The sequence below is a fragment of the Bombus affinis genome, chromosome 5 (assembly GCF_024516045.1).
Source record: "Bombus affinis isolate iyBomAffi1 chromosome 5, iyBomAffi1.2, whole genome shotgun sequence".
Lineage (NCBI taxonomy): Eukaryota > Metazoa > Arthropoda > Insecta > Hymenoptera > Apidae > Bombus > Bombus affinis.
The window spans coordinates 13,496,299-13,523,176 of record NC_066348.1 but is presented as its reverse complement, the minus strand read 5'-3'; the positions used below and the strand labels follow the sequence as shown (position 1 = coordinate 13,523,176).

Here is a 26,878-nt window from a genome sequence, read left to right as displayed (position 1 = left end):
TACGGATCTTAAATATGCTACATATCCATAGAATTAGAATTAGAAATTGATTTTATGCGATAAGAGATTAAAGCGATATAACGCGATAGAAAATAAGTAAAATACAGGTGACGCTGTTTCAATAAAAATTGACGTTGATAATATCGGAAGCATTTGTAACAAGAGTTTCCAAAGGATAAGGATGCTGTTGGTACGTTTATAACGAGTTTAACATAGGATCTTCGCGGTTATTTTTATAAACGTGGTTGTTGAAGTTGAATACTATTGTAATATATCTGACGTATATAGAGTTACTTACGAATTTCCTTCAAATATTTTCACATCGTACGTTATATTAGAAGTAAGTTGAATTAGCTCTTAAAACTGTATCGAATTCTTGGAATCCACAAGTATAAATTCCATTACGACGCGATCGATAAATTCTGCGATGTTACGTATTCTCGATCCTTTTCGCCGACGTCGTCACGATTTTCCAAACTTTCAAAAGCAACCCACGATTTGTCCCAGCATGGTGCACGCGAAAACCAATTAAAATCTCAAAGAAGCATCCTCCGCAAACCCGACACAGCCTGCAAACAAACAAGAAGAAAACCCTGTAAAACCAGAATTCTGGCGAACGGGACAAAGGTTATGAAACCCTTCGAATTTCCACAGCAGACACAAGAAACCCTCTCTGTTTTGAAGCACCGTCGAAAATCTACTCGCCAATTGCGAGCAACGTTTGCTTTCCGAAAAACCGGGCCATCGTTAACACCGCGTAGTCGCTGGGTTTGCTTCGTCGAAATTAATTCGTCAAAGAGCCAACAGAAACAACGACGCGAGTTAAAACCCGGTGTCTCCGTGTTCGCCCCTTTTCCACCCGCCCATCCTCCACGAATGTATGGAAGTCGGCGCGTTAATACATCATGCCGGTGTCTATAGTTTTGTTTCTCTTTCGGCCGGTAGTTTTCGAGGGTAATTTGTCACGGGTGGTTCCGTTGTTCGCGCGTGTCGCGCCAGGATGCGCAGGAATCAGGATACAAAGGAAGGAACGTCGGTCTGTGCGCGGTTGAACGATACTCCTCCGCCTCCGGAAGAAGCATCACGACACGGCGAATGATTATACACACTCCGATGAAGATGCTTCTTTGAATAATAATTCCGCGGTATTCTTTTATTTTTCTCCCTTTTTCTTTTCGACTACCGACCCGTGTCGAAGCACCCTTTTCCCTTCTTCTCGAATGTGAATTTCGTTTAATGAAAGGGAGGATAGAGAAGAATGTGATTCTTTTACTATTTTTGCTTTTGAAAGTCTTTGAATATCTCCTACCTTTAATAGAGTTTTGATATTTGCCATCGAGCATTAAATAAATTACAATTTTTTTTAGCAAAATTGTTACTATCCATAATATTTTCTCGATTTTGAGCGTATGATACGTGCATCTTCTTCTGGTTTCATTTAGATCGAGATCTACCTAGAAAATTTCTAACGAGGCGATTAATCTTTCTCGAAGAATGTGATCGACAAATACTTTGCACGATACCCGTAAAACAAACTTTACAAAAAGAATGTACATTAATAGAAATTTAGTTACCATTTTGTAAAGGACACGGTTATTCCACCACGGACAGGAATCCTTAAACGAAAGACCAAAGAATAGAACGAAAACTTAAGTAGCCCGTGTACCAATTCCGATTCCTAAAAATGGAGCGTATCGAAACGAAGAAAGTGGGCGTAATTTTGACGTAGACAGATAGTTGGCAAGATGGATGTAAGCAGGTGTCGGCGCATGAAAGTTCGTGTCGCATACCGGATGGATCTGGGACTCGGAAAACTCGGCGAGTTAATTCGAGACAAGAGGAAGAAGAAGAAAACGCGGCCGGGGACACTGTTAGACGAAATAGGGTGCGACTAGATCGCACAGATAATAAAGCTGAAATACTGGAACAATTCTCGACGTGCTAATTACGCTCTTATAAGATTTGCATTAATTTTCACGTCTAATGCGATCGTCAACACCCTGAGCACTTCGCTACTTGCAAGCTGTTTACTCGCAAAAAAGAGTCCTTGTTGCTAATTCTTGGATAAACAGGAGGAAAGAGCGAAGTCGTCGAAGACGGAACGTGAATCCAGTTGTTTGAGATTCCAATAAAAATTTGCAGATGTTGTATACAGCTGTATACATCTGTGACAAACCTTTCTTTCGCGAATAATCTTCCATAATTTCTTCCATAATTTTGTGCTTTAAAACTCTTCGCTGCAAGCGAATATCGTAGTTGCTGATGTCGATTTATTAAATGTTATGTGTTACAGTATCGAATAGATACTTGCAGTTAACGATGAGTTTTGCAAAACGTTCGTATATGTATGAAAGAAAAGATCTTTAACGACAAACTATTATTTAGAAATTTACAAATTTCCTAAGAGAAGGATAAACGTTCGGTTGTGAGTTTCTTCATTTAACCAACGATCATCGATCAACCAGAGTCGAGTGCGTGGATCAGCAACGATAATTAATGTTTAATCGAGCTTCGTTTAACCCTTTACACTGGAGAGGCGACTTTCAGTCACCACGGCATTCCGTGCTGCAACTCCAGTGGCGACCGAGAGGTCATAGTCCCTGTTTATGCTAGATTTCGATATCTCCAATCGATGAGAGTGCAATATTGGTTCGTAAATTGGTTCCTTAGCTCTTTGTGTTCTTTGTTAGGAAGCGTAAAGTGTTAGACTTTAAAATGGAGATAAAATATTTAATGCCATATCCCTCCGAAAGTATGGTTCAACTATGGTATTGAAACTATGGTATGGTCTTCGACGTTAGTTCGGATTCGACGATCATGGCAAAAGTATTATAGTTCAGAAAACCTAAAAAAATGGTTTTCGGAAGTGAAATTAGCTCAAACGAAGATGAACTTGATTTTGAACTGTTGAAAAATGAGATTAATTATATCAAGAATGCATCTTGGTGAATGCTTTATAAGTTATCATATAAAAAAAATACAGAAATTAATATTACAAAATCATATTTTCAAAGATGTAAATATAGATAAATTATTAGAATATAATGTTTTTGTAAGTTAATTTGTATATGAAATCATTTTGCGCTAGCTGTAAGACACGTGTCACGTATACGTATTAGTTTATCCTACTTACTCTTCGTTCAACTTTATTGCACTGATTCTTCGATATTAAAGGATATACGTTTGCGTACAAGTTAAACTTGTTATAACTAGAACGGTGATATAGCTTTTTAACCAATGACTCTACGCTTTCTGTGACATCGATCGAGAAAAGTATAGGGGTAAAAAGGGTGTAGGCGGATGTCTTCAATCACCCTCGACTGGAACTTCCGTGAAATCGAGCAGCTGTCGCGTCAAACGTAAGGGAAGATCTCGGCATTCTTTCTCGACTATCCTTTCCCCGTGATTGTTGCTTTTTCCCCGCGGGAAGAAAGGAACTCGGCAAGTTAGCAGCTCGCTTGAATTACAGCTAGATTCGGGCAACGCATTTAATTCAGAACGAGTCTTTCTTATCCATCGAAATAGACACACGGCACAGATTTACAAGGAAAATTTCTAGAACGAAGTATTTTTCATCGTTTGCTCTTGCTATCAAATATCATCGAAGAAGAATGCAAAATAAGATTCATCGTGACGTTAAAAATTTCTTTTTCGTTCCAACTATTTAAGAAAACAAGTCTGACTGCCCTTAACCATTTGAGCTAAAATTATCAGACGTCTAAAGGTGCGTTCTTCATAAAACGAACTAGACGTATCTTCGACGTGTATCTTTCGATGTATTTATCCGTTGTATCGTAACGTGTTATTCTCCTGTTCCTATTGCAATCCCCAATAAGTAAATTATCGTCATTTTAAGCGCATCGGACTGTCTATACGATGTTCCACTACGATCTGAACGTTCAAAGTATCGAGACTCTAAACCACAACAAAGAAGAGAACGAAAGACAAGAAAGAGAACGAAAGAGGAAATCGAGGACTACGATTCTTCTCTTTCTTCTCTTTGAGTTTCCAGAGGATTTTTCTACCTGATATCGGATGTTCTCACGGGGCAGAAACGTTTCGGTGCATTCGAACATTCCCACCCGGTAGAAGATTGCACGTAAAGCCCCGGACAGATAGAGCAGCAGAGTTGCTCTTCTCCTCTTGACTGGCCCGAAACCAGTCCTGCCACCGCCCATCCGTGACCCCAGACCCCGTCATCCGGTCGGTTTGCTCGCCGCGGCTTCTCCTCCAACTCGCTTAACCTCCTCGCTCCTTCCTCTTCTACGATGGTCTTCCACGCTTCCTTAACTATCCTCCATCCATGATGTTTTAATTAAGCCGATCCTTGTTCGATAGGGCAGAGGCTGTCGCTATCTCTGTCTGCCATTTCTCTTGTTTATCCTGCTTCTTCTTTTTTCTTTTTAAAACAGGAAGTCTGTTATTTTGTTAGAGTCTTCGGTCTTTAGAGGATGTGGTTTCTTTTTCTACCACTTAAATCTTGCTTTTCTTTCTTCCATTTTCTGCTTTTTTTTTCTCCCTCGCGAACGGTGAGTTGCGGTAATTTTTTTGGGGGGGAGGTTGTCGAGGTGAGTTATGGAGGATGTGATTGATTGGAAATTCGTATTTGCGGTGCGGATGATAGATTTCAATCGACGTTGTAAATTCTTGTATCGCCCTTTACACGTTGCAGGGTTTGACGTAAAAGCGCGCTTTTCTCCGATCAAATGAAAATTGAACATTTTCGAAAGCAGCTAACAAGCATCGTCGAACCCTTCGTTCTTTTACGCAATGAGACGATGAACGTCGAAGGTTTTTTTATAATACTTACATTCATAATAATAATTAATAAAATCGTCGTTCTAACCAAAAGATTTTGTTTGCTCGTACAAAGAAAAGTTTTAACTCGCGAGAATGTTTTCCTTTAATCTAGCAAATGTGGCCGATACTAAATACAAACAAACGATTTGAAGCTAATATACGGGCTAATATAAAACAAAAATAGACCGCGCAGACACGCAACTTCTGTGCCACGTGATATTCCGGAGGGCTGGAAGCTTAAAAAGACGATGCATCAGAACCGTGCTCACACTTCCTCTTCCACAACCAAGGCTTCTAAGCTTTTGAGCAGCGTCGCGTCTAATAATTCCGTCTTCTCGAACGTTCAAGCGCGAAAGGTCTCTTCTTTCTCGCATTTCGTTTCTCCGCTCGCGCTTTTCAACAGCCAAGCCCCCCTTTCCTCGCGTTTTAATTAAGCTTCAACTTTTCTCAAACAAGATCACGATATTTGACCCCGCCTTGTCCCCGTGAAAGCAACCAAGAAACGGGATTAACGCTCGCCGCGTTGACGTTTCAGGCCGGCGGCGGCCCTTAGTTTTCCTTTCTTTCTTTTCTTTTTCTTTTTTTTCGTATTTTCCGCGACACGAAAGCGAGAAAGAACGGGCCGGCGACAAAACTTCGCAATAGTAACGCGGCCTTTCAGCGGCCGCCAGCCGAGAAGTGCGAAATAATGCGGGCGGATTTCATTCGTGTTGTCAAGTCGTGCTGTTCCTGAGCTTTCTTCGTCTCCTGTTGGACGTTACGCTCCTAGCGTGCAGGTTTAATTAAAGGAATATCGTTTTTTTTAATCGTTGAGAATCGTCATGGGCGAATGTTAATTGTATTTTTGATCGCATCAGTGGAGGAGTTTTAAAAGACTATTAAGAGTGAGAGCTCGCGTGAACGAAGGATTCAGCATGAAGGACGATTCACGAAACTCAAGTGACGATTTTGGTTGCGCGTAACAAGAACAGGTGTGATACAAGGTCGGTCGAATTGTCTCTGGGATTAGCAATAAAATTTGAGAAACATACGCGAGTATCTTTAGCGAAATTAATATCGACTTCTATTGTGAGAGAAGCATGATTACGTGTAGCTGTTTATTTTCCTTATATATAAATTAACAATCGCACAACGACAACGATAAATAATAATCTTTTATTAGGAGTGCGGTATATGATTGAGAAGATCAAAGAATCCTGCGTGGATCGTTGAAAAGTTGAAAGAATCATTTCAGAGTTGAAGAGAAGAAGAGATTTTTTAAAGAAGTGGGAGTTATTCCAAGATTCGTTTTGATCATCGATATTACTCGGCATAAACTTTATCATTCAACGATTAAAAGCCTGCTACAACCCGACGTTTCTATTAGAAAGGAAGGGAAGAGAAAGACGAAGGTAGCACAGAGTTATGGACGTGTCTGACCGTCCGATCTGTGACGAGAGTATTCTACTTGCAAGTGGTTCGAATCAACGATCGCACGAAAGAATCTTTAACGGATGAAGACATACCAAATTTAAAATGTTTCGGATTTGTGAAAGGAAACTGGTCTGTGTAGAATCTTTACTTTGCTATGCTATACGTAGTATAACGTAGGCGATACACTAATTGTGTATTAGGAAATTGAACGCTCGAACCGTAAAAATATATGAAACTTTCGTAGGCCTGAAAAATTCTGGCAAATTTAAAGCGATAAAATGAAATTTCGAAATTTACATGCAATTTATATTTCATCAGTTTACTAAATATTGTAAAATCAATTGCATTCTGTAATCAACGAAAACAAAGTATTGCAGACATTGTCCCGTTTTCACGACACGTCAAAGATACGAAATTCACGTTTCATAAGCATAATTACAAAGGATCGTAATTAATGAAAAAGCCGAACAACATTCTCTTCAGAATTATTCGTATATATAATTCGGTTGAAAGTGGCGATTTTTACGATCATTTTCATTGAATACGCGCGTTTTAAATAATTATTTATATAAGAAGAGCATGGAGATATTTTTGCGGGAGGCAAAATGAGAAAGAGTTGAATTTCATTAGCAGGTTAATTAAACGAGCGACAGGAATAAATATCGAGGATTATAAATGCGAATGACGCGTGGTCACGTGGACGCGTTAACATTGAATTATGCTGGCGTTCACGTGTTCCAATCGACTTTTATAGATCGAGTCGGTTTTATTGGCGCTTTTTACTTCTATTTTTTCTTCTTTCTTTTTCCCTCTGTTTTTTCATCACATCCCACGTGCCTCGACACGTTCTCCGCTGCGATTGCTCTTTATTCCGCTCTGTTCGACCATCTGATATGTGTGCATTCGTATTCAGCAAATAATACCACCGCGCCGTTTCGTTCGACACTCGATAACACGTTCGAATCAACTTTCGATTATTTTCTTTTTTTTTTTTCATGTTCCTCTCCTATTTCGAGAACATTCGGGGCTTCTCTCGTGAAATTAAACTCTGCATACAGTAGAAGAGTTAAATGTTGCGAGAGAAGAGATGATCGAATGGATATCCGTGAACAGAGTTTTAGAAATAACTAGTTGGGTTTCATTGAAATTATCGTTCGGAAACATTGAAAATACCGTTAAATGCATTTGGATTATTCGAGTGGTAATTTAAATACACGTCAGTTGCGCAGGAATGCAAGACGAATATGCGTAAAGTTAAAAATGTAATCGTACAAACGATAAACATTTAGGTAACTTCAAAATCTCGAACAATTCTACACGAGTTAAAGTTTTGTAAATTTCAGTAAAAATTGCAAGATCAGTGTACCATTTCGCGAATGAAGGAAATGAATCTCAGCCGAATCGAACGAATCGGACGTAATCCCGCTGCAAAATCTTACGCGTACCAACGATATCGTTCCTTTGGGATTGAAACAAGCTCGCGGGACGTTTGAAAATTGAATTTTCCCTCGAGGGATGGAAACGTTCGACGTCTCCGACCTTTATGTCTCGAACATTATGTTCTCCGCATCGACAGCTGCGACAGGACGCGCTATTTATGGTTTCTGGCCTACATCCCTTCGGTGTCCCAATATATAATCATTCGCGGTGAAATTCACGCGTTCGATTAAATATCGTTCCTTGGCAAGAATGTAATTAACGGGTGGTAAAAAGAAGCTGCGTCAACGATGGAGCCTTTCAACGTCGACGTGGAGCTAACGAGCTTCCAACCTCGTCCATTCTACCGAACGTGATCGCGATTTTTCCATCTTTCGTTGAAGTTTGACGTTTTCTTTTTATCGCTACAACGTAGGATATGAGAAATATCGTAGTATATATAACGCAGGATATCAGAATTTTTTGTTATTACAGTATAAAATGTATGGACTTTTTGTTATGATATTAGATGAGCGAGTTAATGCAGTTCTTTCAAATTTATCAGCTTTACAGAGGTAGCTCATCTTATTCTCAAATACTTCAAAGAATAGCTATCTGCAATTTTTCTTCTCGCTGCTTGATCCTGAGAATTATTTTTACGATTAAATTTGTATTATATAAGTAAATAAAATTTGTTGGGAAAATCACGGAATCGATTTACATATTTAATAAGACGGAATGCTAAATGAATATCAAGGGTGGATGAAACGAAGAAACGCGTTTAAAAATTTTCTTTCCGTTTCGTCGTCGATTTTATGTAAGACAGTTCTAGTTGATGCGTCTCATTTTGTGCATTTGAAAGTCGACCAATGACTTATTAGTATATAATATGCTTGATTCTGAACACTTAACCTGAATTATCGAAATGCTGCTCTCCAATTTCACTAATGCTTCTCATTAATGGATATCCATCATCTCTATTATCCACCTATATCCGCCTATGCACGTGGAACCTCAAAACTATTTCTGACTAGCATTCAACGTTGACTCGACAATTCGGCTCGCTCTCTCGCCGAGCCATATAGCTCTGATCAATATCACAAGCAAACAAATCATAGTGACAGTGCTCGGAATTAATTAGAACGAAACAATAATTTTCATCGTCTGCTTCGATTCTACAACAGAAATAACGTACCAATTGGTATGCTACGTCATACTTGGTTAAACATTATACGAATTCTAATAAGAATACTGTACCGATTCCATCTGTTACATCTCCCTTTAAACGTTATACAACTAATTATACGTTTATACGTTTAATTACAACTTTCTTAAACGTTGTATCAAATTTCCACAGAAAAATGCGAAGCAATCATTGCGATCTGTGTACCCCAGAAAAAAATATCTCCTCTGTGGACACTTGCAATTGGAACGAAGAAGAGGTGAATCGAGATATCTAATTAGAGAGAGAAATATTTAAATAGAGAGAGGAAAGAAGAAACCGCGCTGGTTTGCAGACATTTTTATTTCCTTCTGCGTCTACGCTTTTTAAACAGAGCACCGTCGTTCTTAAGGAGAGAAAAGAAAATGCACCGGACAAGTTGTTCTTTGACTTATTCCCCAAGCGAAACACGTATAAATCAAGAAGAAAGTGTCAAGGTTCAAATTTATCTCTACCTTTCTGCTATTAAATTTCCCCGCGATACAAGAGTCAAACTTTCTTGTAAACTACTTTCGACGCTTCCAATTTTTCTCCAACAAAGAACGCGTTAGGAAGAATATTCTCTTATTTTTCTTCGACATATAAGAAACATAATTACACACGAGGATCCGGATTTCTTAATAAAGGCCGCCTAGATCCATTGGATTCACCACCGTGTGTGCGTCTTCCTATTAACAAACTATACTGAAAAGCTCGAAATGAGAAGGAACGCTTATACAAAAATATCAAGACGCTAAAGTTCCTTTTCAACGTGTCGCTTGCTGCCAAACTTCACCGTAGAAAATCAAATGGAAATCGATCGAGAGATGAGCTGGGGAGAGGAGGTCGACAACAGGTGCGACGTCGAGGACACGTATTCCGCGCGCGATCGAGCATAGTCGAAGCAGAGGCGGCTGTGAGTGGCCGTGAGTAGGAGGAACGATCGAAGGCACCGATGACCTTGGAATTAATACACCAGCCGGCCGGTCCTTCGTCCTTGACTTTCGGTACGATATATCCCCGCGTGGCTGTTGCGTTAGCCTCTGGTAGCCGTGGCGACCTCATCGTCCCTGGAGAGGAGAAATGAGGAATCGAGCGGCGGGAACGGCACGCATAGCCGGCTTCTTCGGGTGCGATGAACCCGATAACGCTGCCACAGACCGACGTAAAATCGTCCTGGCGTGACGTATTCCATCGCTTATATTCCCACTTGGTCTCGATTTCTCTTCCTAACTGTTATCGAGAACTCACGCGAAATCATTCCTAGGAACTATAATACGCTTGTGGTGTGTCGTGGATGATCATCAGCCGAGCAATGGTAAAAAACGTAAGGGATACCTTAATAGAACGAAACGAGAATAAGGAATAAAAGAACGGCGTATGAAAAAATATACAGGTTAGCGGGAACTCGCGCGAAATTGCACCGAGCAACTGAACTACTTGCGGCGTGTCGTGGACGAGATTCGTATATTTATGAGCGAGTTAGAAGAATTGTGTCGTGGAATTGGAATTGCGGTTTCGTCGTCTTGATGGTGGGAATATATTGCGTATTGAAAAGCAGGCTCTTTTTTTTTGTTATCGTAAATTGAACGGAGGTGGTTGGAAGATTCCCAGGGTTTGAGAGTCGCTATTCGAGGATTTGGTTTGGAGGCTACTTGGTTTTCGAATGGAGAGTTGTTGAAACGTTTTATGGTTTCAACTGGATTATTAGTTGTGGGAATATTTTATATGAAAAATACGATACTCGCTGTACGCGTAAAAGAATCCTATGACGAGGATTCCAAATCGAGGAACTAAATTAAACTAAATTAAAAAGTAAAGCTAAATGAAAATAAAAAAAGACGCTTAAAACTTCCTAAATTTCTGATAAAGACGCAAAACGTGTAAAGATATAAAAGATCGTTTTTGTTCAAACGATTCGAGCGGCACGAGTTACAGAACAATTTAAAAAGAGGAATCGATTAGGTTGGAATCTCGATGTTGGCGGTTCGAGATCTCGGAGACTGGCCTCGACCGTGTCGCACGGAGATCGCCACTCGATGGTCGATTCCGTTGACCTTGCGGTTAATTTTGAAACTCGCGCGCAATCTCGCCGCGTCGCGTCGCCCGAATTACATCGTAAACAAAGAGAGAAGCTGTTTGTCGCGAGATTATTTTCAGCGCGGCCGATAACCGCGGTCTTTTCCCTCGAAACCACCTGAAACCTGAAATTTCCATTTTTGTCTCGCTCTCGGGACGTTTAACGTGGGTCGGTCTTTAATGAATGCGATGTAAATTCGAAGAGAATCTTGATTAATATTTCAGCGAATTTAAAAAAGAAATAAAATTCAGAATAAAAAGAAAAATAGTAAAAAATAGAGCGACAATGAATAGCGAAATGATCGAAACAACGAACGAATGAATAGGTGAACGTAGTGCAATGGGAAGAATATTTAGAAAGATAGAATATTTAAAAAGAAAGAGGAGACGTATCGAAAGAACCGATCTTGTGTCTCTGTGCTGTTCCAGTCAGCCGTTGGTTCAGTTTCAATTTTGTTTTATGTTTATAAACTATGTAAAACCAAGTCCAATTTCTACACTACCAGACCGACTAAATAAATACTGTACAGTATCTGTAAAAAGAGAAATTATCGAAAAGTTAATTATTCAACTCGAAGTTTGGAAGGTTTCCATATTTTTGTGACAAAAAACTATGGAGATCCGAATATTTGATATTAAATTGATATTTAAAAAAAGACTTGTAAAAACGAAAGATATAAAAACGAGGGAAAAGTTGATCGGCCAATTTGAACTTTGGAAAGATTCCATATTTTCATCGCAAGGACTACGTAAATCTTAGTCGATGACTGGCGACAAACTTATGCGTTTGTTTTCCGAAGGTTCCTTCCACTTGATTAAGTCACGATTAATGGAGACGTTTTACGAGACTGCTCGAGAGGAAGCGTCGTTTAAAGTCGGAAAATCGGGAACAAATAGGTCGACGACCTTCGCATAAGGTAGAAGATACTATTTTCACGCGGATAGAAATATCTCTCTATAAATACCCGTGCTGGAGGGTCGACAAATTTTTCAACGCGCATTTCTCAAAACCGCAACTGTATAAGAGAAACGCGCTTTCTTAAAAGAGACTGAATTTCCTTCATAAAAATTTATTACACGTAACTATGAACTTTTTGGGAAAATAGTATCTCGAAAGTCGCATCTTCCACCGCGATAATTCTGACGCGCTCCTTCAATTTTTACGCGCCAATCTTAATCCTCTTTTTAATAAGCAAGGCGAGTTTGAAGTGTTCTAAGAAATACTGGCATAAGATTGAGACGAGAAATTATACGTATCGACAGTGATGCATATTTTTATCAAATTTGAGTAGATAATCTTTGAATCGATAAAATTAACCAACGTATTAAAATTGTCATTATCAATCAAGCTATAACCGACGAAACAAAACAAAGTATCTTAATAGTTTATCATTGTGGGTAATAATTAATATTTCCCAGACTTCGAGTTACTTTTTATACGAATCAACTGTAATAAATCATAAATTCTCTCTACCGCAAAGAAGCCAGATTTTATCACGAGAAAGATCCAAGAAAATAGATATTTGAGAAACAAAAAGGGCAAAAACAAGCGATTACTAATCGAGTTATAAATTCCAATTCCTATCTGAATAACAAAAAAGATCACAAAAAGCAAACACCCTATATGATACTCTGTGGAATAAATTAAAATTAACTCGAATCTACCATGGAACAATAATCGACGAAATAGTGCCAGGTGTATCGTTCCTTTGACACGTAATTCCTTATACCAATATCAATTTTCGAAAGCAGGGCGATCCATTTTCCAATAGAAGAGCGTGTGTAGCTAACAACGTTTCATCGGTAACCCGTCAGAGATTGGGAATTTCCGTGTAGCCATTAGAACTGGTTTCATCGCGGCGGTGATCCGACCTGTCCAGCTAGCACACGGTAAAGTTCCTGGCGTAAAACGCTCTAATCCAGCGTCGAGCACGTGCTCGCATCCGATTAATCACTCTATTACGTTAATCCGTCGCCGTTATTTATCTCGCGGGATGTAACGCCCACGCATAATGCCGGGATCCTGCGTCCTTCGGACGTAACGCGGCTGATAATTAAAACGTTAGCGATTCGGCGCGACGCGTGAAAGTCGATAGACTTACGCGTCGACAATACGCTTGACGCGTTTTGTCGCGAGAAACGAATTTTGTCGGTGGCGATATGAAACGAAAGACACCGGTAACAGGTCTGGCTGGACCGATTCGAAAGTGGGAAATTTCGTTGTTTATTTTTTTAGAGTAGCGTTAGATTTTTCTACGAGATTATTTAAAGTTCGATCCATTTTTGTCTTTTTCCTACGATAATGAATGCAATTATATAATAATACACTATATAATGTACTATGGACGTTATAGTACGGACTTCAGGTTAAAAGAATTTAGCATCGCTTTCGTAAGAATTTAGTGGGATTTGAAAACTTTGTGGTATGTCGTTCGATGATGTTTGGAGTATACGTTAGGAGAAATTGACGGAGGGACAAGTTTTGGAATTCTAAAAAATTATAATATCATTTCGTAGAAACTATTTGGGATTTAATTGGAATTCGAGAAGACGGTGATTAATTGAACCGAAGGATATGTAAATCATCTGATAATATTTGGAACCTCCTTACTAAAGGAGGTTGATCTAAGAAGATGGTTCTAGGAACACATTGCGCTGAATGTGCTACGAATTTGTAAATAAATACAAAAGAAAGCGTGATATATGCACTTCATTTTTTTTTTATTTTTGGTAAAAATCAGGATCGACGAAAGGGATATTTCGAATTAAATACTTCCGCAAAGCTTCTTCTAAATCACTCGGACGACGAAGGAAACTAAAACTTGACAGTAACGTTAAACGTGATTTCTTTATTACACTGACGATGAGAAGAGAATACGCCAGACGACACTGCAAATAGAAAGCATGCAGTCTGCTAGAGCGTCGCAAATCGAAGTTACGTAACGTCCAAACGTAAAACACCTCGCAGCATTAACCGAGGAGAAAAAGAAATGCCAAGACAGAAATATGTAAAAAAGAAACTTCAATCGTGTAGAAAAGAGAAAAAAGTACGTATATCGGCGCTGTAATCTTCAACCCGATAGCTAGACTACGGATATTCGTGCAAATTCTAATATTTATAAAGGCAAATGAAGAAATGGAACCAAGCAGGAATTTGTTTTACCTACTAAACATTATAATAGGCGTTAAACTTTCCATATTTTATGTAACTTTGCGTGTAAACGCGCATTCTCTGCACATTTGCTCTTCGAAATTTTTCAGAAATGCATAAAAATCCGCGGTCTATCGATAAAACAAAGATACCTCGACTTTTATATTCTGAAAACAAAAAAAAAAAAAAAAAGAAAGAAAAAGAAAAGGAGACGAGGTCAATCTTAAAAGTCCGCCCGTAACACCCGCATTTGCGGAACAATTCATCTCGGCGCGGAGCATCTCCCTTTGAATCGAAGTTTTTTTTCATACGAATTCGAACAATAGTTGCACGCGTCCTCGAGCCGCAAAGGTAAGGCCACGTCGGCCGCTTGACAGGTGACACCCTGTATATTCGTAGAAAACCCTGGGACGTTTTATTTTCGTAGACACGTGCGATGAATGCGCCCGGTGGAAGAAGATAGTCAAAGTTACATAATGCAGAAGACAATTTTCATTATAACCATCGTCAAGGATTTCCACCGCAGCGCGATCTTGGCAAATTTGTTAGTTTCCTCTCTTTTTTTTTTTTTTTTTTTTTTTTTTATATGACGCGAACCTTGCATCTTATCGTTGCTTCTTCTGTCACCTAGGATGAACTATTAGTTGCTTTCGTAATTACTATATGCAAGAACAAATACTTGTTGAAATAAAGAAGCGCGATGCAGGAGAAAAATACGGAAGATTAATAATTGTGGTATATCATACTCCATCACACCGTCAGCGGGTTAAAAGATTTCTATATGAACTGTTCAGAAGCCACATTAATCACTTTCATAAATTGAAAAGTACAGAAAACCGATGATGTTATAAACGCTGTCTTTTAAGTATATTTTAGAATTTATCGCTATTTATCTCATCTCTTTCGACGAATCAACTTATGCGAGCGTATCGTTTGTTTCATGAGAATTAAATCTTAATAATGAGAATTAAATACGCGGTGAAATTAAGAAATGGATGAAAAGTGGAATCGCGATCAGCTTGGCTTTCTAGTGGCTCGTATATCGTTATACCATCGACTGTATCGTGTGCTGGACAATAATCGAAGCCCAAACGTTACCAACTAAAACAGTAAACGCTATGAATTCCCTTCGTTAGAGCAATGAAAAACGCGCAGCCAAAAGTATGCATATTTATACTGTGTCGGAACCGCTAAATATAAAACAAACATCGAAACGAACAAAATTCACGAAAATCCGCCATGCTTGCTACCTAAAAATTCTACTGGTGGTAAAACAAGCGGCGTCTAAAAATCACCGTGTAAAAGATTCAAAAGCGAATAACCAGCGAATTCGAACAAGTCACGCGAAGCGCAAATTCGATTCACCTTGTGGCTAACCACTATCGTAAAAATTTATTTTCACACGCGCCGATACAACCGATAAACTAAACGAACATATGGAAACAGAGAGGTACGATGAACATACACGACTTACGATAAATCATCGACAACTCATTAAAATCTTTATGGTTAATTAAAATCGTTATTTCGTTCTACATGTCATTAGTTCTTACGTAATAACTTTTCGTTGACTCAAACGAGATCTTACCGTAAGGTTTTTATATCCATTCGTTTTCTCGTTCGTGAGAACATCTTTTCTTGCTCAGCCTCAAGTGCACGATAGTTTCTCGTTCCTTCGCTATTATATCAAAAGCTAATGCTGTCGCATAATATACAACGATATTTCATTACTCTATGTATGCCTCAAGATTGAATTTTAAGACGTGGAAGCTCGGCTAACCCAGATAATAATCCTACCTCGCTCGTAGAATCGACAAAACAAGTGCATCGAGGATAACCACCCCGCGTCTCGAGTTATTAGTGCGAGGGTGTGCGAAGTCCTGCGGTGGAAAGAGAGATGGGACCAAGAGAGAGACTTTAATTACCGGCGGGTGAATTCGCAACCGGACGCACCCACGGGGCAGATTACCCCGGTAATATTACCGAGTTTTATTGCGGAGAGAGAAAAGTCGAGGTCTGAATGCGGCATGACTCACGGCACACTCATCTGGCACCGATGTTTCTGCTCTTATTGCAGCCCCTCGTCACTCCCTTGCCCTCACCACCCCCGACTGTGTCATTCCTGTTTCTCTTCCACGCCGACTTTCACCCTTCGTCTTCCCCTTCTTTTTCTCCATACTCTTCTACAGTGGCTCGCGAAAACATTTCAACTCTCGCCATAGGAAATTTTTCATGTGCATGTATCGTACAAAACACGTGGACATTTTATTAACGCTGTAATGAAACACGCTGTCACGATCGTTGCGTCGATCAAATTTGAAACACATGTAAAAGCGTGCATAGAAGTTAAAAATATTTCTCGCAAACGTACGTTTCATAAAAACATTCATCCGCAGCACGAACAGCTATCTTAAACGTTAAATAATCAAACAGAGAATAAACAACAAAATTATAAAAATTGATTTAGGCTTATTGTTTTGACTATTTCAATACTTTTCCGATCAGGTTTCACATTAATCCGAAACGTAACCAGTCCGATCGTAATAATCGAACCTCTTTGCAGTTCTAATGAAATTTCAAAATCTTTCCCGTAACTTGCGTACCTAATTATATTTATATATTTTGTATTGCGCATATTCATCAAATATTTCTACGAGCGTTCGCATACTTTCGTGCGTTACTGTACTCTCGATTCTTCGAAAACCACCCTGTTTCTTCGTACGCTTCCTTGTCTCTCTTCACCCTTCGACGAAACCTACCCTTAACCACTGTACCTCTCTTCGTTGCTGTCCGTTTTCAGGTCTCTCCTTCGTTTCACCTCTCTCTCGTTCCTTCACCCTTTCTCCAACGATTCTTTCCACTCCCTCGCATCGGTCAGGTGGCTTTTTTCCTCGATGCTCCTCGCTCGTCAGCCAGGATGCGAGAATGAAAAGGCTCGTGTTTTTACACGCTTGTCGACGACGATGAAGACTCTGTTTCTCGCTCGATCGGTCTCCATCCACGGCAGTGTCGCGTCGAGACTGAGCTTCGCGAAGGGAAGAAAGGGATGCACGAGAAACTGGCGACGAAATAATTACGCGAATGGGAGTCACACTGTTCAGTACCGTGGCCGTAATGCGCATTGCATATCGCGAGTAACGTTCCACAGTGCGCATTTAACGCGCTACGTAGATGGTACGAGTATGCTGTGTTAATAACTGGCTTAGCGTCGCGCGTTTACAAAATTTTCGATTCTTCGTCCTGTGCTTTCTCTGGAAAGTTTGACGATCTTTGATCCCTGTGTAATTGCATTCATAATTTTACGCGAGGAAGAAACACGGTTGATTAATGTTTCTTCTTTTGAGAAGGAACCAACTGTTTAAGATGGTTTTTAAAGTCTACCGCGCAAAAGGTACGTGTTAAGCAGTTCGTAAGTAACTTTGTACGTAAGACAAATTGTGCTTTAAATTTTAAGCTTAATCTAGTAGTATTTTTAAGCACGAAGCATTGAATAAGGAATTTCTTCTCGGATATGTACCGTTACACGCGGAAAGTTAATTGAATTTTAAAAGTAGATTTTAACGGGCCATTTTATATTTTCTGCGAGTTTTTAAGCTAATTGGACTTTACTAAACCAGGATTTTATTAAAACGAAGGTATTACTAGTTGCTTGTTTTCTACGAGTATAACCTTCCCTCTAAATACTCTTAATAAGTTTAATTTAATATTTAACAATACGTACAATTGTATTCGTGAAAGCTACGCGTAAAATCGTAATTAATCGTAACTGAAGTTCACGAAGGATCCACTTATCTGAATAATTCCGAATAAATAAATCTCACTAATAATATATTATATCAGACGATCCGACGAAAGATATAATGGGAAACGCGGAAGCCGGTAAGTACGAAACTCCATTTAAAAATTAAAATTATTTCTACTAAAAAAAAAAATTCCACCCATCCCCTCCTCGAGAAAGGAATTCAATAATATTCTACCGCCGTGAAATTGAATAATATTCCACGGAACGACAATGAAATAATTATTACTCCCATGAAACGGTTACTCGAGATGAAATGTTTGGCAAGCGACACGCGTGTCCATTTGGAAGGGATTACACGAGCGTTTATCCACAGCTCCGCGACACTCGACGTCCGTTAGTCAAGCTGCCACCCCTTTTCGTAAACCCTCCGAGGGGTGGCCCGGTAATCTGTCCTGTATTCAACTCGCGCCCCCATTTCAATCCCCCATACCAGCTTATGTATAACAAACCCCCAGCCCCGCTGCTGCCTTGAACACATATCGTTTCGCCTCGCGGTTTCGCGACTAAGGGGAACCAAGAATGGTGAACGAGGGTGAGAATGTGAGTTCGAGCAGCGCTGCTTTTAATATACGAATACGATGAACGTAATGTTAATGGTTGACTGCTAGAAAATCAGTTATTTAAACTTGGTTTGGTATATATTATAGCGAGGAATTTTTATAATTTGATTAAACTTGTAATACGTTCTCGGGGTAAACGTACGGAAACTTTGGCATCGATATCGTAGACGTTTTGTTTGGTTTGACCATTTATCTTCGTAGATTCGAGATATTTTATGCCGAGGTATGTGGACGGAGAGTTTTAATAAAAAATAGTAGGAAATTTAAGAGATACTTTCACGAATTAAAATAAAATAGAAGCGAAGGAAGAGAAATCGCGTTTGCAGGAAATAAACAGAGTGTCCAATGTGATTTTTTTGTGTTGCGTTATAAGAGCATCTTCATATCTATTTTTGTACCTAATTGCGCCTTTTTTGCGATTACGAGGAAGATTGAATTATTTTATACTAACAAACCGAAGAATAACTTATACGTTAACGGGTTAATTTTCAAAGTCGATTAAATTAAGGTAGAAAGAAGAAGACGGAGCGAACTGGAATATAAAAATGTCGGAAGAAGAATCCTCGCAAGATCCTTTTTCATTTCTCCTTTTTCTCGTTGATAATAAGGACAGGTTTCTTGTTCGATCCGGATTTCAATTTAAAACAGGTTTTCGGCGCGCGCACCGTGCGAAATTACCATCGACGAAGGACGTTTCGCGATTCGATGCAATTTGTCGTCGATGACGAGCACTTAGGGGACGCGACCCACCGTCCCACTTGTTCCGTTCAATAAAATGTTAATAATCCTGTTTCCATGAACCATCAGCGCGACTCTGTACTCATATCGCTATCGTTTATCCGGTAAATTTAAAAGTACCGTGGCTACAAAAAACATTTCCATATCATTTCATTCATTACAGCATTCACATCGCTAATTGTTAAATTGCTACGTACGATATGCCGTTTCCTTTACCAACTAAAATTTTCAAACTCGATGCAGAATACAAAATTGCACATTTATGAAAATTATCGGGATCGCGTTTCTAGAATTTATAAATACAAATTCCTAAAATGGAATTGCCGTACACTCTTCGCTCGTAGCATCTCTTAAAGTAATTCATATTGGGTTGTCCGGAAAGTTTCTTTCGTTTTATAAGGAAATAATAGAATGTTTTTTGTTCTATATTAGTTTATTGAATTATGCACGAACGTAACGATAGAAATAGAACGAAATGGATCATACCTAATTCAGTAAAATAATATAAAACAGAAATCGTAATTTGATTAAACCTGTAATAGACACGTTCTTGGTGTAAACTTGGGCATGGTCGATATCGTAGACGTTTTATTTAGTTTGATCATTTATCTATTATTATTCGTCTATTATCAGCTTATGAAACGAAAGAAACTTTTCGGACAACCTACTACGTTGGAAAATTGGCCAGCTGGAATAGAGAAACTTTGAAATTTTAGACCCGCGCATATCTCTTACTCGAAATTTTATGCGAAAAGGGGACAGATCCTCGATATTATTATAATAATTGTTTTGTCTTATATTATACACCGATAATAACCAGACGTAAGAAATACGACGTTTGCCATGAAAGTAGGAAATAGTTTAATTTTACGGATTGGTATGTCACGAGGATATGTTCGGTGGATAATCTGCGGTGAATGTATGCGCATTTGTCGAGTCGAGTGAAGAGGCTCTAACGACCTGGCGCAGGAATTTTGTGAAAATCGAGGTCGCGCGTTTCGCCTCCTCGATGAGAAACATCCGTGTCTTTTCAGGTTTTAGAACGATAATGGCTCGTCGGAAAGTTTGATTGTCTTGGAACGTGGCTTGGTTACCGCGCTGCGAGGAATTCGGTACAGGATTCGAAATATATAGACAGAGGCGGTTCCTATTTTAGACTTTAGGGGTTCGAGAATTTAGGAAATTGGAAATTTAATTTGAAAAGTTGCGAAATACGACATTTTGAAATATCGGTTTGTTGTTTGGCAAGTTGGGAATTTGGCATGTTGACAGTTACAAGTTTGAGAATTAAGAACCATAGAAACGTCGTAACTTTAAGATCTGTGAATCTAGAGATTTATGGATTTTTTTACTTCTCCGTTTAGGCATCCTAGAACTTCCGAGTGACTGGAAATTCAGAAAGTTAGAAAATTCAAAATTTGAGATCTGACAGTTTAGAGATTTAGAAAGTGTAGGAATCTAAGAATGCGGCGATTTCAAAACTCGTGGATCCGAGAATTGAACAATTTTTTCTGGACTTATAATTCAGAAGTAGAAGTCCAAAAGTTTCACGATTTAACGATCTGGAAGTTTACAGGATGTCTGAATTTTCAAATCCACGAGCGTAGAAAGTTTAAGATTTGACAACCTGCGAACTTAAAAACTCGCGAACTTAAGAATCGTCGAATTCTCGTACTAAGTATAATCTGTTTTTGTTTCAGGCCTCAAATACCTTCATTCAGCCAGAATCCTGCACAGGGACATAAAACCAGGGAACTTACTCGTGAACAGCAATTGCGTACTAAAGGTAAGTAAACTAACCGAAGCAAAGTGATTAAGCTGGCTAAATCTTCCAAACTTCTTCGCTATCTACGTAAAAAAATAATAAACGAGAAAATAAGGGAAACCATCGATCTTTCTACGGAATTAATAACGACAAAATTATAAATTTTATTCGCGAGCAGATCTGCGATTTCGGATTGGCCCGAGTGGAAGAACCCGATCAGAACAAACACATGACGCAGGAAGTGGTGACGCAGTATTATCGTGCACCGGAAATCCTGATGGGAGCGCGACACTATACCGCAGCCGTGGACGTTTGGAGTGTCGGTTGCATTTTTGGCGAGCTTCTTCGTCGGCGGATACTTTTTCAGGCACAGAGTCCTGTGCAACAGGTTAGTCCTTTAACCATCAATTAGCGAATTTCGCTTCCTTCGATGATGTTTCATTTGAAAATTGAACGCATTTCTCATGCAAATACACGCAAATATCCGTGTCGCAAGTGTACGTTTTAAATTCGCTCGTGAATCATTAATTTCTCTAGTAATTCTATGCGAATAAGTTAATTTCATAACGCAAGCAATAATTGCAATTTCCTCGATCCTTTACTATTGTACTTTGCGACGAAACTCTACGAAAATGGAGTCACCTGTCAGGTAAAAGTATGTCCATCCACCAACAACCATCATCGACAAAGTTCCACGACGACAAATGGCGGGAGAATCTTGCCTCTTCTCCGAGTATAACGATTTATTTCCTTTCGATACGTGCAAAATTTCGGAAAGTGACGAAGGAAGGAGAGGACCAGGTTCTAAAATCGAGAACATTTTCATTCGCTTTGCAGCTGGAACTGATCACAGAATTGCTGGGCACGCCGACCCTCGAGGACATGAGGTTCGCGTGCGAGGGTGCGAGATCTCACATGCTGAGGCGCGCACCAAAGCCACCCTCGTTGACGGCTCTCTACACCCTTAGCAGCCAGGCGACGCACGAGGCTGTCCATTTGCTCTGCCAGATGCTAGTCTTCGATCCCGTAAGTTTCATTACACTCAGCTATCGTTACGATATAATGTGCCGACTTTATAGGATTGCAATTTATATGATTGAAATTTCGAGTATAGAATATATCGAGTATAAAGCTTGCTCGTATAGATGTACACAACTTTATAAGGAAACAGCACTAAACACGACTGAAAGTTGCATGTACATTTTGCTAACACTTGTACTCGATGAATACGACAGACTTTTGAGGTGTAAGTGTGTTGTCCGTGGAAATTGTAGCGCTGGCTGTAGATGTCGCTGATAGGATACTGCTGTTTTTCTTCCATTTTTGATGCGCAGAAGAAAAATCGAACTCCGGTCGCCGGAATTTGAACCCGGGTTTCGAACATTTATAACCTAAGGCGCTAACCACTGCGCTGCCGTCGTCCGACACTAGTCAGTGTCGAGTGGTGGTATTTGCTGTTGAGTGTCGCCACACTTTCTTCAAACGAATGAATCTGTCGTTAAAAATGATAATCGATATACCGGTTGCGAAGAAACTTGGGCGAGGAACTGCGAAAGTTGGTCAACTTCTTTGCAACAACTATTCTAGCTACTACCATGCTGCATGATAGATCGACTCTGAAACTCGTAGTTATGTTTACCAAGAGAGACGTGCAAGTTGCGAGCGAGGATGTGCCCTTATCAACATCCGTGGCGACGCGATAAGTCATCGAACTCCGTCATCGTTCCATTCGAGAAACTTCCAACGGTTCACGGGACTGTACATGGAACGAGTTACAACCAACCTTTTCAATTAAATAAGAAACGGAAAAATGTGGGAGAATAAAAGACCGTGGAAAGTTTCGCGTGGCAGTTCATAAAAAATATTTCGAGCGACGACCGCGACATAGTAAAATTCTCGCGGACATCGTGTTTGTATAATACGAAAGTCGAGATAAAATCTTTACTGTCGGCTGTCCAGCTTAAAAAGGAGGAGAGACGCGAAAAGAGAAGAAACGAAAAAGTCAGAAGAAATCGTGTACACTCCGGTTCATAAGCGTTTTACGATACTCGATGTTCTCAAACACTCTAAAAACGTGTATTGTATAATTGTTGAACGAGATAAAAATTGCCGATCGTTTTCAACTTTATCTCGTTCTCTTTAGGGGGGTGCGAAAACATTGTCAATTTCGAGCGATGTAGAATATTAAAAATACTTGTGAACGAGAGTGTAGGTCGAGACACGTAGCTTTTACAACGGGCAGCCGCCACATTCGTCAGGATTTCGGTAAAACCAACACGCCAGATTCTCGGCAGTTATTGGCTTCGTTCGAAAGAGATCGGAGCCGTCTTTGTAGGTTGTCGAGTAGTTATTAAAGCACGGGAATACGCCAACGCAGCCTACTTTCCTGAATCTCGTCCTCGAACTCTCGTTTACGTTTCGATCGTTCGTACGACGCGCCTTAACTTCTGTAAAACCATACGATCGTTTTAACGCGGTTAATGTTAAGACATCGAGCGCTCTAAACGGATTGAATAATGGCCACTCGAGTGGCCATTTTCAGTAACAAACAGAGAATAAAATGGCGGCATGAATAATCGAGATGAAGTTCCAACGTAGCTTTCGGAAGGCGTTAAAACAGTTCCTCTCGTGAAACCGTTGATTCATCGTTCGTAAAACTAAAACTGCGGGGCTATTACCATTTGCGAAACTTTTCGTGGATTTTCGTTCTTCCTATTGCGTTGCTCCGATACTTTTCCGTAATTTTAGATCGTCGTTGTTTAAGAAACAACAGGGAAGCTTGGTTTCGTCGAGGCTTCATTAGAATCTGAAGTTTCTCGAATGGAAAGAAACGAAGGAGGATAAAGATGAAAGTTGAAGGCGGCAGAAGAAATATGTTAACTCTGAGGTTCTTAGTTTGGATTCGCGAAGGACTTTGTTATGTAGAGTGTGTTTCAAAGTGAGAAGGGTGAATTAACAAAAGAACTGGAACTAAGGACAAGAGATTTCCTAACGTAAGATTTTGCTTTCGCGCAGGAATTATTCTATTTCTTTGGTCGAGTCCATAACGGTAAATTCGCAAATAAAGATCCGTAATCCGACAACGAATAAGTTGCCAGTAACAGACGAAGAATTTCCATTTTGTAGATATTTTTCAAATCAATGAAGAGATTCTGCCTTTCTTTAACACTAGAACTACCGATAATTAACGCGAAGCTATTTCTACCAAAAGCAGTCAAAATGACTGGGCTTTAAAAAATACGTAATAATGGAATATTTTTATATTTATTGATTTATTAATTTCTTAGAGAAGGAATTCCATGTTATATAGTACATTTTTGGTATTATTAATCCATCTGGTACCATCATCCCTAAACGAGGGTTGATATATTTATAAAATTGTAGAGCCAGTCATATTGACGGCTATAGTATTTCTAATGTTAACATCTAACGATATAGTGATCGATCCGGAATTTTCCTGATAACTGGTATCATCATATTGAATGATAGGCAGTAAACATTTTAAAAACGTGTGGGAAGTTGTACAAAACGAGGAAACTGGTTAATTGGGGTTCGATAAATAGATTGCAGAATCCTTTTACACTTTGACAAGTACCAGTCATTTTGACTGGTATTGGTATAAGTAGCCTTGATACAAAATTATTTTCAGTTTGAATGCATAAAAACCAAAATAAAATTCACTACATTATTCTTTTAGTTATCGTTGCGAAAGTTATTACATCATTGCGGGAAAGAATATAAGACGAAGTAGGAATTTTAAAATAAAATTGTAAAACCGGTCAATTTGACTGGTGTGGTAGTTCTAGTGTTAAGGAAGAAAAATCTCTCCTTTCTTTTCTAAAATCTATTATTCCCATTTTTCTAATCTAAAGCCAATCTACGTGTCCTAATCTGGAAATAACGATGACGTACAAACTTATTAACGATTAACCGGTAATTAGTTAGCGATCTCAGTCGAGCAATCCGTTCGAACAGTGGCTGTAAATTCGTTTTTGTCCCTAACCGTGTTGGAACTCGGATTTTTCCTACCTCTTGGGAGATTAACACGGTTAACTGTCCCCGTAAATAGCCGGAGTCGGCCGAGATCGATCGTTTTCGAGAGGCGGGCTTCGCGTCGTGTATCGATCGTTCGTTGACCCCGTTCACGAACTTCTCGCAGGACAAGAGGATCACCGTGGTGGATGCACTGGCGCATCCTTATCTGGACGAGGGGAGACTGAGATATCATTCGTGCATGTGCACGTGCTGTTACACGACCAGCGGAGGCTTGAGACAGTACACGGGGGACTTCGAGCCGGCCACGTCTCATCCGTTCGACGATCTCTGGGAACGGAAGCTCACCACCGTGCAGCAGGTGAAAGGTAAGCATCGTACAGATCGAAGAACGTGTATTTTAAAAAACGATACTTTGATATCGAATGATTTTTACACGGATTTTACGTTAAGCTTAAGTCGGAGTTTATTAGGTTGGCGTGTACGAAGTTTTGTTTCTTACAAGTTCGAATTTGACAGATTGATAGCGTTAAATTTTCGTATTAAGATATGGAATCAGAGAGGACGTTTGATATGGATTATGTTTATTCGGTGTGTTAAGGAGCTTTATGATAGAAATCGAAGCGTATTTTTATTAAATGTCTGATATTTCTTTATCGATTATTATTTCATTAACTATGTATGATATTTTATAGAGACTACGTACGATTAAAATTTGAAAATGGAAAAGAAAATTTCATATACACCAACCTAATGATTCTAACGAATATAATTTTCTTTTCATGCTGATTTTGTCGTTGAACACGATACATGAAGCTTTTTACTGGGAATATGTCGATTGGCGAATGATGATTTTCTATGATAACAGATGAAATATCGTAGTTCGGTGGAACACGAAAATCAGAACATGATCGAACATAAGAAGAGCGACCTAGATTATATCGGATTCACGAGACAGAATATCTGAGGGATGTAGTTGAAAAGCTGCCACGCCAGGAACAATTGGTAGACAAGAAATTGTCCGATTTTGGCGGAAAATATCGCTGAAAGTAGATTTTCATAGTCGCTATTTTGATATTTTCTAGAAAAGAATGTGTCCTATTCTGCCAGCTCTGAGGTCTGTTTCTTCGCTCGACGATGATTTTATAGAGATCTTTCGCCAACTATTTAAGACGCTCCCTATCGCCATCGAAGTAAACTAGAAAATCGGAACGAATGGCCACCTAAAACTCTCGATACCAAGCTCCTGGTCCAAGTAAAACAGAAAAACAAATTTATTTTCCCAGCGTTCAGCAACTTCGGACCAATATCGAGCGAAGAAACTTTGCGCCGCAGGGTAACAGAGATTCAATAACGCGAATCGATTTCTCGAAGGGCGCTAATAAACCGTACCGTAACCCACGAAGCTCGTGAATTTTCCACAGCATAGAATTCCACGATTTCCAGACAGTTGCATCCGCCCATCGAACCAACGTTCCAAATTACTCGACGCTCTCGTACGCTCATTTTTAGGGTTGTAGTTTTTAGTGTCAGATTCAGTTTTCACATCGGATTCACGCGTCACGTTTAAATTAGATAATAAATAAGAAAAAGTAATTGCAACTCCTTTCTACGTATTATATGATCGCCGAATTTATGAATACTAGTAACTTGTATTAGTACCAATAGTTACGCGAGTGTAGTATTTTATCGACGATATCGATTTAATTTCGCGCTATAGTGACTCGTATAACTGATAACCGTATTCGTGGTCCGATAACGAGGTACTCTTAACGATTGCTAATAAAGCGCGGAAACGAGCGAAGAATTATTATCGAAAGGGTGGATTTTCCGAGCAGCTCGCGCGACACGACACCGTATTAATCGCGGGTTTTCAGCTCAAGAGAAAAATGCATCGGTGTGACTCACGCTGGATTATTAATAGTAAACGTCTTGGACACGTGGCTGGAACCGTACGCGG

The 26,878-nt window shown here is 39.5% G+C and overlaps 1 protein-coding gene and 1 long non-coding RNA gene across 3 annotated transcripts in view; one reads left to right on the top strand and one right to left on the bottom strand.

Annotated features, from left to right (window-relative positions):
• LOC126915993 (serine/threonine-protein kinase NLK) overlaps nt 1–26,878 on the top strand; it is a 218,200-nt gene that overhangs the window by 175,982 nt on the left and 15,340 nt on the right. For both annotated transcript variants that reach the window (XR_007710392.1, XM_050721322.1), the window contains exons 5-8: nt 20,861–20,946; nt 21,104–21,313; nt 21,763–21,951; nt 25,085–25,286. Coding sequence is in view for 1 of the 2 variants with exons in the window: in XM_050721322.1 (XP_050577279.1) it covers nt 20,861–20,946; nt 21,104–21,313; nt 21,763–21,951; nt 25,085–25,286 (687 nt within the window). In the remaining variant the exon portion in view is untranslated. The remainder of the gene's footprint in view (nt 1–20,860; nt 20,947–21,103; nt 21,314–21,762; nt 21,952–25,084; nt 25,287–26,878) is intronic.
• The window catches only part of LOC126916045 (uncharacterized), a 57,076-nt gene continuing 30,413 nt past the window's right edge, over nt 216–26,878 (bottom strand). The window contains exon 2 of the long non-coding RNA XR_007710399.1: nt 216–569. This is a non-coding gene — a long non-coding RNA (uncharacterized LOC126916045). The remainder of the gene's footprint in view (nt 570–26,878) is intronic.